General features: G+C 45.1%; 1 protein-coding gene across 2 annotated transcripts; it reads right to left on the bottom strand.

Moving 5' to 3' along the window:
• Positions 1–1,017: 1,017 nt before the first annotated feature.
• CERS5 (ceramide synthase 5) lies at positions 1,018–8,515 on the bottom strand. 2 transcript variants are annotated; one of them, XR_006506367.1, is made up of 10 exons: positions 8,186–8,515; positions 7,685–7,815; positions 6,954–7,011; positions 6,158–6,208; positions 5,764–5,856; positions 4,233–4,361; positions 4,025–4,131; positions 3,508–3,664; positions 2,802–2,908; positions 1,823–1,906 (listed from the first exon to the last, which is right to left on the bottom strand). XR_006506367.1 is itself a non-coding variant. In XM_044678215.1 (9 exons), exons 1-9 carry the CDS (start codon positions 8,324–8,326, stop codon positions 1,754–1,756), a joined length of 1,020 nt encoding a protein of 339 aa, XP_044534150.1. In that variant the 5' UTR covers positions 8,327–8,515; the 3' UTR covers positions 1,018–1,753. The 2 variants fall into 2 exon arrangements, 1 of the variants encoding a protein (XP_044534150.1); XM_044678215.1 differs by lacking the exon at positions 2,802–2,908 and having other exon boundaries at positions 1,018–1,906.
• Positions 8,516–10,192: the final 1,677 nt, after the last annotated feature.

Genomic DNA, 10,192 nt, shown 5'->3' with positions numbered 1-10,192 from the left:
TCTTATATGAAACAAAATTTGCCTCCCTTTCTCCTAAATCTTAATCCTTTCATGTGAAAAAGAGCTAGTATGCTTTCTTACTTCCCAAGTCTCTTTTGCCTAAATTTCAGTTTCTTCTATTGATCCTTAGGGTTTCCAGACCCCTCAATTTGGTACTCATTGTTGGCGTCATTAATAGGACCCAGAACTGAACACATTACTCTATAGTCTGACTGATACTGTACTCACTGAATATATTAGCATTTTATGCTTTTTTTTTCAAATAGCTGTACTCAAAAGCAAACCTGATTCAGTTATCCTCAGTAAGGCTAAAAGATTATCCTCAAGGAGAGATTGAGGAGCAGCCAAATGGTTCAGTGAAGAGAAAACCAGGCCTAGAGATAGGAAGTCCTAGTTTCAAGTCTGGACTCAACACTTTCTAGCACCATGACCTTGGGCAAGTCACTTAAATCCAGTTGACTTACCCTTACTCCTTCTGCCTTGGAAGCAATATATGTGTGTGTGTATATATATATATATATATATATACACATACACACACACACACACACACACATATATATATATATGGCTTGATAACCCTATATGTAAAAGATATAATTCCTTGAGATTCAGCAGACTTTCATATTAAAATCCCCTTCCTCAAAATAGGCAAGAATTACATAGTTCTGAAGGATAAATTGCTTGCTTTCAACAACTCAGGACCATAAACCTCAGCAATCTGGATAGCTTCACTTTGGCTCCTCTTCTTTTGTGATAGTATTTTTATATGGTACCACAACAGTTGAAGCTTCAGAGGGCATATAGTCCAGCCTGATCTTGAAATAAGAATTCCTTTAAAGTTGAGAAGGCTCATAAAAACTCCTGTGATGGGGAACCCAACCCATAGTATGAAATAGTAGAGAGGAGTGATGGGTTTGGATGTAGAGGGCCTGGTTTTAATCACAACTCGGCCATTATCTTTATGATCCAGTAGGCTAGCTAGGGATAGTCACTTTAATAGCCAGGACACCAGAGGAGGGCTGAAGCACTTTTAATCACAGAAAAGAGTAAACAATGATATAAAATGGTAACAACTGCCCCCGTGGCTGCTGCTCTCCCCCAACATCAGCCCACCCCCAAGTACCATTGAGTAATGAGCAGGATATCAGCAGGTGCTGTTGCTGCTGGGGAGGGGGAAGAAAGAGGTTGGTAGACATAGAGTCCAGCCAAAGGCCACGGCACACTCTGGCCATCCATCTAGAGTTCTTTTGTCCCAACAGAACTGTCATCAGCTTCAGTGCAGAAAATGGGCTGAGCTTGGCTGCTCTATTCAGAAAGTCCAAGCGGCCGGAGCCATAAGCAGCAATGAAGGTGGGAGTGCTTGTCCAGGCCAAGTCAACATGATCTAGGAATGCAGCCAGACTTGAAATTGGGGGTGAAGGGGCAAGGCAGAGCTCAGAAGTCCAGTCCAGAATTGTGCCCCAACCCACCAAACCACACATGATGTATATACACACACAAAAAGCACGCGCACACATACACACGCACACACATATGCACACGGCAAATAACATTATGGACGAGGAAGTTATTAAATACAAAATGGCAGAGTTTTTAAAAAAGTGAAAATGTTTGCTTCATGATTTTTCCTCAGTGCCTGGTGGGTCTGTTACCCAAGAGTGGGGCTATGAGTGGGAAAACAGGACACGGGGAGCAGGCTGCCAGTGACCCTGAAAGTTCACGTGTCCTCGGGCCTCCGTGTCAGCCTGCCCTACTCTTGTGCCCAGCAATTGTTTCTCAGGTGACCATTGATTTGGTTGGCCCCATTACTGGAATTGCCATCATATGGATGCTTCTTGTTGCCAGTGGGCACATCTTCCTCTTCTGAGCTGCTTTCCACGTCACTTCGGTCATCCTTTGATACCTACGTAGCAGGGGCCAAGGAATAATAGTGAGACCAGAGCTGCCAGAGTCCATGCTCCCTGCCAAGTAGTCTCTGGTTTCTTAGTCCCTCATTTCAGGTCCAACTTCCATCTGTCTCTGCATCTTTCCAGAAAACAGCTAAATTCCCAGAGAGGAAAGTCTTGAGGAAGATCCAGGCTTCCTCTTCTGCTCCCAGACGCCAGGGGTAAGCCCTAACCACTTGGAAAACATGGGTCTTATCAGCAGTAACAGGAGGCACTTGACCCTGCTCAACCCCCTCTTCCTCTCGGAATTCCCCCCAAGCTAGCTGTTTGGGTCTCCCAAGCCAGGCCGTATCCAGGAGACTGTGCTTTCTCTGGCCTCAGCTTGAAGCGGCTTACCTTCCCCAATCCCTGGGCTCAGGTCTGCTTCCAGGTCTGCCATGATGCAGAGCATAACAGAAACGGACTTAGAGTGAGCCTGACCTAAACCACTCCTGGCCCTTCAGCCAGCTAGCTTTGGGCAAGTCATTGGAGCTCCAATGCTCAGGCTCACTGGAGGAAAGCACTCTTGTCAGCCTTTCCATTCTATATGAGCTCCCATGATTCTTGGAAATCCAGGTTTGTCACTGTAAATTGGGGAATGAGCTGTAATAATCTGTAGAAAACTGAATCTGGCTTGGATGTTTATCATCAAGAAATCTCCACCAGGGGGCAAGCTGGCCCCAGCACAGGCAAAGGAAGGCGTGTGCCTCCCAGCGGGGCTTCCATTCTATTCAGCAGTGCCCAGAGTGCCCAGGGAGGATGAGCCCTCAGAGAAGACAGAAGGACAAAGGGAAAAGGAAGACACACAGACAAGGCCCACCGAGGAGCAGCAGCAGCAGCAGCAGCAGCAGCAGCAACAGAAGTTACACTTACATGCAAGAGATGAAACTGTCCAGCTCCCACTTGGCACAGAGAAAAGGAAGGAGGTGAGAAAAGAGTGGAGAAGAGAGTCGAGGTCTAGTCCTTCCTGGCTAGGTCACCTGGTTAGGAGAGAGAAGCCGGAGAGAAGACAGGTATTGGACAGCTGCAGCAAGGAAGACAGACACTGAGCAGCTTCTAGAACTAGCAGCAGCCATGAGGGGCATTCATGGAAGACCTCATTCTCGTGTTCTGTCCCACTCCTCTATGTCAACCTGGCGCTGGGAAATTGTAACGCTCAGCCTAACCTCTCCACAACTTAAATAACTCGGTTAGGAGCCTCCTTGAAGTTCCCTCCCTTTCTGTTTTAGTCAAGCAGGAGCCAGGTGTGTAGAAGGGCCACAGGAACTTTGCCCAGGATAGCAAGAAGGTATCTCTCAAACCCATTCTCTTCCAGGTTTCCTTCAAAACACTTCAGTAAGTCACCCTGGGACATGAAAGACATCTAAATAATGCATTCCACGAGGTAGGGGAGGGAAAGGAAGGCTACCTCAGAAAATCTGGAGAACTTCAGCTCTTTCTTCCCCTTGGCCCCTTGAGGAAGGAGAGTGAAATATTTGGAGGTATTTGGAAGAAAGTCAGACACCCTGCCTCATCTGTAAAAAAAGTTCACTAAATATATAGAAAAGGGAGGAGAGGAGGGAATCAGTCTAGCCCTCACCTTTCCTCGAACCAGGGCCTTGCAGGCAATTCGAGCAATCAGATAGGACCAGATGATGTGGAGAACCTGTAGGACTAGGAGAAGGCTATTGAAGAGCCACCAGGAGGGATAAGGTCCAATCATCTCCCAACTCTCAAACAAGGTTGTGTTCAGGACCCTGAAGAAGGAAAGCCAGGAGTCAGATCATGGGAGGCAGTATCAAAACAAACAAACAAAAATCCTTGGGAAACGGGGGCTATTTTTTTTCCAGTTTTTTTTTTACTTGATGAAATTGCTCCCCAAACGGGTGCTTCTGTCAGCTAAAAGTCAGGGTGGCTATGAGCACCAGATAAGCCAGGGTGCCCCCAACCCTAAGCAACACTGCTTAAGGCAGCTAAAGTCCTAAAATAGTACACACGCTCAGACTTGGCAGGGGATAGAGGTTTCTTAGGAGTAGGGTTCCCAGATTCTGACCCTTAGCTTGCCAACAGGATACCACTGAATAGAATGTTTACTGCCCCAGGGCCCAGGCACTCACCAGAATGGATAGATGCCAAGGCGAGTGATCACAAAAATGACACTGAATACCACAAAAAATGTGTCACAAAGCCGCTGATACTTGGCATAGTTGGCCAATTTGGCTGCCTGGGGAGGGAAAAAAGAAAGAAGTGGGAGAGAAGCAGATCTATCAGGAATGGGGGGAAGCAGGAAAGGAAACACAACAGGAGAGGAGCCAGGAGTCTCACCTCGAGCAGGAAGTCTGAGGAGTCATGCAGACACATGACCAGTGTTCCCACCCGTACCATGTTGTTGATATAGGAGAAGGTGATGAGTCCAATGGTGGCCAGATGATGCACAAACATGATTAGGAAATCCTAGGAAGGCAAGGATGGATGAGGCAAAGTCCGGAGGGGTGGGAGCCCCTCAACCAAAGCCTTAAGAGGGATTCCATGTCTCGGGATTTTCTTCTGTGACCATCCCTCCCTGAGGCAGTTCCATTCTGTATTTGGGCCATGGCAAGGTGCTACCCTCCCTAGCTCTCAGCCCTAAAATCTGTTAGTATGACCTAAAAGGGAGACAGTTAATTTTTTTATGCCCAACGTATTGACAGAATGCATAAGCTATGGATGCTAAACTAGTTCTGGGTTCACCCATTTCTCAGCTGCCATCCAGTCCAATACCTTCTGTCTGCCTATATTTGGGATCTAGTTGCCAAGCATTTTCCATATTCTAAGAACATATAGCCCTAATGTAGATCAATAAGGAAGAAGGGATAGGAGATGAACTTGGATCACTGGTACCAAGGAAAAAGTCCAGGACTTCCTGCCTGGTGGAGGATCCCTGAGGCAAATATCAAGTTTCTACTTTTGAAAACCACTTGTTTATCCATCTCAACCTGTTCCCATTAGGGCTATTTCTAACTTTTTATTCAGAAAAAAGATGTTCAAGAAGGCAGCTAAGAGGCTATGAGCCAATACACAGAAGTTAAGGGTCCAAAAAACAAACAAATAAATAAACAAAACAAATAAAAAGAAAAAGATGTTCGAGAGTCTGGTTCCAAGTTAGCAGAGCCATACATCCATTATGCCAGGAAGGCACAAAGAACATTAATTCGATCCGGTTCTTCTCCTCTGGAGATTAAGAGTTTACATCTTTGGTTCCGTCTCGGCTGCCAAGTCACTTAATGCAATGAAAAGTGCACAGGACTTGGGAGTCGGAACTAGATTGTTCTAAACTCTGCCATTAATTCACTGTGTGACTGTGAAAAAGTCAGTCTCCTTATCTATAAAATGAAGTTCTCCCAATGGCTCTTTTTTCAATCTGGACAAAATTAGGGATCTGAGCAAAATGATTTCTAAAATTTCTTCTGGCTCTAATGATTTGTGATTCTTAGAACCAAAGTGTCGAGAGGAGGATACACAAAACAGGGATCACCAACTGCAGGTAGAATTCACATCCCAACAGTCCTAAATCCTTACTTTGTCCTCTCATTTGTTTGAACAGTACTTTGTTATTTCATTTGAGTTCTGCCAGGTACTTGTCTCTTAGCTCAGATCTGCTCTCAGGGTCTAAAACAGAACTGAGCACATCCATAAATCCTTGTTTCCCAATGCTATATAACATTCTCTTCCCCAAATGACAACCCCATTAAACCTACCACCTATTCTTTTGAGATCCTGACCAGGGAAAAGAGGATCCATCAGTGGTAGTAAAGGTATTTACTAGAGAAGAATGGGAGGAGAAAGATAGGAGCACATTGGGAGACAATGTTCTTACCTTTCGCTTAATGTCTATAAATTGAGAAAACATAAGAGACCAATAAAAGGCCAGTTCCATGATATAGTAGTAGTAAAGGCCCGGTGTGAGAGGCTAGGAAAGATAAGAACTAGTTAGAACATCAGTGAATCAAAGCTGCTGCCTTTCCTTTTTAAAAAGAAAAGCCTCTATGCAGAGTGACTCCTCCCCAAGAATTGGCCTTAGCTTTGGCCTAGACAACAATCTTCTTTTGGGCTCGGAACACCAGGGAGAGACTTCCTTTCTGCCCTGTTTCTCCACCAGGCTACAACCATGGGCAAAAGGAGAACAATGTCACTCCGGATAGACCCGTCTGGGCCCCTGCAGCTGAGATCTCTGAGATTTTGGGGCTTTTTGTTGAAGTCTTCATTCTTACCTGGTAGGGGTATCTGTGCCAGCACTGTCGGGTGTCCCAGAACCAGGGTGACTGAGGAAAGAACAGAGAACCTCGGTCAGTCTGCAGGGATCCAGCTTGGTCCTGAGATCCTTTTAACCTAACATTCCTACTCTTTTGTCACGGGAGAGGTGAAGGAAAGGAAAGATGAATCTGCAGCCAACTTCCAATTCAATTTGTTCAAGACAATAAAACTGTTATTCCACAGGTATAAAATGCTTTGGAGGTAGCTTGAGGGAAAGGCAAGGTAGGTGGAACAACGGAGTCTGCCCATAAAATTCCACCTGCACACTGGGAAATAGCAGGAGGGAAAGGCTTCATTTGATTCAAATAGTACCATGAAAAAAAGGCCAAGTTAAGAAGTCAAAAGCTGCCCTTCCGCAGAACCCTTTAGAGAGAGAGTTCCAACTTGGGATCAATGTCTAGATTTCAGGGAGTCTGAGAAGTTAGATGAGGAAAAATGACATCTTTATTTTCACTAACTTCTCACCGAAACTTAGCATTTTCTTCTATTATTTAAAGAACACAATTCTGAGAAGGGGTCCCTAGATTTGCCGGACTGCCCAAGGGATCTATGGCCTCCCCAAAAGTTCAGAACTCCTACTTTAGACCTCCTCAGGGCAGCTTTCTTAGGAAGGATACAATTTGCATAGCATTTAAGCCTGGGATGGGACCATTAAAAGGAAAAAAAAAAAACAAGAAAAAGAGGCAGGCTCTCAACTCTGACACCCAGGACCGGAGCTAATAGAGCAACAACAAGTGGCCAGGTCAGACTCACCGACCAGAGAAACCGGATTCCATAGGCGAATATACATAAATAAAAAGTGAACCTCCACCTAGGCAAGGAGAGAGCTGAGGTTAGACAGAAGCCCAACTACCACAAAGTCTCTGGGAAGTTTGGGGTAGGGAGGGAAGGGGAAGTCATAATGGTATCTGTCTAGACGGGCCAGTTTCAGGCTACTGATAAGATCCCAGAATAAGAATTTAGGCTAGGGACACCCGCTAGTGTGTGCATGCTCTATAATTATTCTCTGGCCTCTGTTTGTGATATCTGTTTCACTGGGTATCATTTACTTTTCTGTCTTCTGAATAGGCTCCGTGCTGGGAGGGAGTGGGTCTAGAGAAGGGTGGAGCCCAGAAAAATGCTTAATTTTCCCTTTTTATGCAAATGGCCAAGGAGCAGCCTCCCAACTCCCTGCTTCCCAGATGACAGGTCATATCAGAGTTGGCACCACCCAGCAGTATTTATGGCTGTGCACAGCCTTGAAATTGCCTCCTACACAGAACAGGCTAGAAGTCCATCTGGCTTAATTAGTACTCAGGGGGGCCAAGATGTCAAGAATGACAAGCCTCCACAGTCCTCCCTCTTCAGAGGTACTTACAGATAATACCCAAGGATTCTGCACTAGCGCCCATGTGCTGACTCACCCCCAGCCACAGGTGCCTGATACAAAGGGAGAGAGCAGCCTGTCCCTACCCACCTCCTCACTCCCCAGCCTGCACACCTACATGCTCTCACAGAATTTAGTGAGTGTTGGGGGCTTGTCTTGGTTCCTCCGATGGCGAAACCAGCCTTGGATTTTTCGGACATCCCAATCCAGCTGCTTTGAGAGGCCCTCTAGCCTTTTCCCATCAGGACACTGCAGATGGAAGACCATAATCAGAACATTGCCCCAGTCCCTGCAGATGCAGAAGAGATCCCCTGCCCTATACAATGAAGGGTCTTCTTGGCTCATTTTTATCCGATCTCCTGCCTAAAGTCAATTGAGTCATATATGCTCCATCTCCCCCTTTCAGAACAGGATGTGGTAGACACTGGCTCATAGAAACCAAGTAGGACCTGGCCGGAGTGCAGCTCCATCAGTTCCTGACCTGTTCTCTATTGTAGCTCTGGAAGCCTGGACCCCCTCTCTTAGGGTAAAAACCAGTCAGATATTGTCTCCCCCTGCTCACATCCCTGACAAAACCTTTCCCCTAAGAGATGATTTCTCCCCTTTTCTAGCTACTCACCTTGGTGATGGATGTGTATACCTTCTCAAGGATGGCATTGGGATCTGCCTGGTGAGGAACTTTCTCCTGGATGCCAAGATGAACTGCACATGGTTTTGCAATAAACCTGCAGTGAGCAAGCCAAAGGCCAAGTCTAAACATAATTATAATTTGTTTCAGGAAGGAAAGAACTTGATTGGAAGATGGTGGGATCCACAGGGGCTAGCAATGTGCTGAGAGTTAAAACTTTTACATTTCATTTCAGAGCCTGCCACTAATTGACTAGAATCCATGTTGGTGAAGATATGGCACCGTGCTTCCTCGTGCCAGAGGGACTGCTCCCCACATCCTCTCCTCCCCTCTTCTCCAGGAGCCCCATCCTGGATGGAGATCCAGCCACCCAATATGAGCACTTCCTCCCTCTGCTCTCTGGGGTAATGCAGGGGCTCACAGGCATCTGGAAGGCGCAGTTTGAGCACACAATCTCTAAAAGGTTCACCAGCGGTGGACTAGATTATGATCATCCCCTCCATCCAAATGGGTTGGGATAACTGCTGTGCTCAGCTCTGGTCTCCATCTAGAGTACTGAGTTCAATTCAAAGCATTCACTTCAGAAAGGCCAATGACAAACCAGAGCCTAGTCAGAGAAGGGCAGCCAGGAAGCTGTGAAAGAAGGAGATTATATGCAGAACCAGAGATTTTTTAAGTGGAGGAGAGTGGTGGTATATGAGGTATGATTTCAGGCTTTAGTTACCTGAAAGGCTCTCATTTAGAAGACAGAGTAGTCTAATTCTGCTTGGTCACAAAAGAAAAAATTAGAATGACTATATGGAAATATCAGAGAAGTTGATTATAACTAAATAGAAGAGTTTTCTAGGCCTGGAAGCATCCAAAGATGAAAAAGAATGCCTTTGAGGAGTAGTGATTACTCCATCATTAGAAGCCTTCAAATAGAGGATGGATGATTGTGTCAGGGATACATTATAAAGGAGATTTATGCTTCAGGCATTATACTGGGTAGCAAATAATACGTCCTGGTACAAAGAGTCAATTTGAGTTCACAGTTATCTCAGAGACTTAGCAAGATGAAACTCATGACTGGACTATGGCTTTGGGCAAGTACTTGTATCTTACTGAAAAGAAATGAAGTAGGTAAACGAGCAAGAGGGTAAAAGTATATTGAGGAGGTGTATTCATGTGAGGAAATTCAGGAACCAAAGGGGGAAGCATGATGGAGAGGAAACAGAAATAGTTTTGTCATTGGACTACATTCCAGACTACTTGTTCAGAAAGAGGAAATTTAGATGAGTAATTTGAGAAACAGATCACGAGTCTGGCAATTCTGTGGGATCTCAATTATCCACACATCCACTAAAGCTCTCTTGTCTGCTAAAAGCAGAGCGAGTAATAATTTCTTGATTTGCCTTACTGATGATGTGATCTTTCAAAGGGTAAAGGAACCAACCAAGGAAGATTCTATTCTGGATTGAATTCTTGCTAACATAGAACTAGTTGTTCTGGTGGAAAGGATAGGAATCTTGGGGGAAAGTAACCACTCCACCTTAGAATTGATAATAAAGGAGGGGAAATCAATCCAGAATTTGAAACACACCTTAAGTTATCATTTTAAATGTTAAAAAAGAAATGTTCAGAAGACAGAAGACTAGTTAACAGAACATGAATATAAGAGATGACATATCTGTACAAAAGTATCTTAAATGCTAAAGCTGGAAATGAGCCAAGGTTGGTGAGGGGAAACTAAGGACAACCACCACCAAAATAAAGAGGTTTCAATGCAATGACCCAGGACAATTCTGAGGGATTTATGGTAAAGATGCTACCCACATTCAGAGGAAGAGACTGCAGGAGAGGAAACATATAGGAAAAACAACTGCATGAACGCATGGGTTGGGGTGGACATGATTGAGGGTGTAGACTCGAAACTACCACACCAATGCAACTACCAACAATTTGGAAATTGGTCTTGATCAAGGACACATGACAAAACTAGTGGAAATGCGCATGGGT

The sequence above is a fragment of the Gracilinanus agilis genome, chromosome 5, assembly GCF_016433145.1.
Source record: "Gracilinanus agilis isolate LMUSP501 chromosome 5, AgileGrace, whole genome shotgun sequence".
NCBI classification, from domain to species: domain Eukaryota; kingdom Metazoa; phylum Chordata; class Mammalia; order Didelphimorphia; family Didelphidae; genus Gracilinanus; species Gracilinanus agilis.
This window is presented reverse-complemented; position numbering and strand designations above follow the sequence as displayed.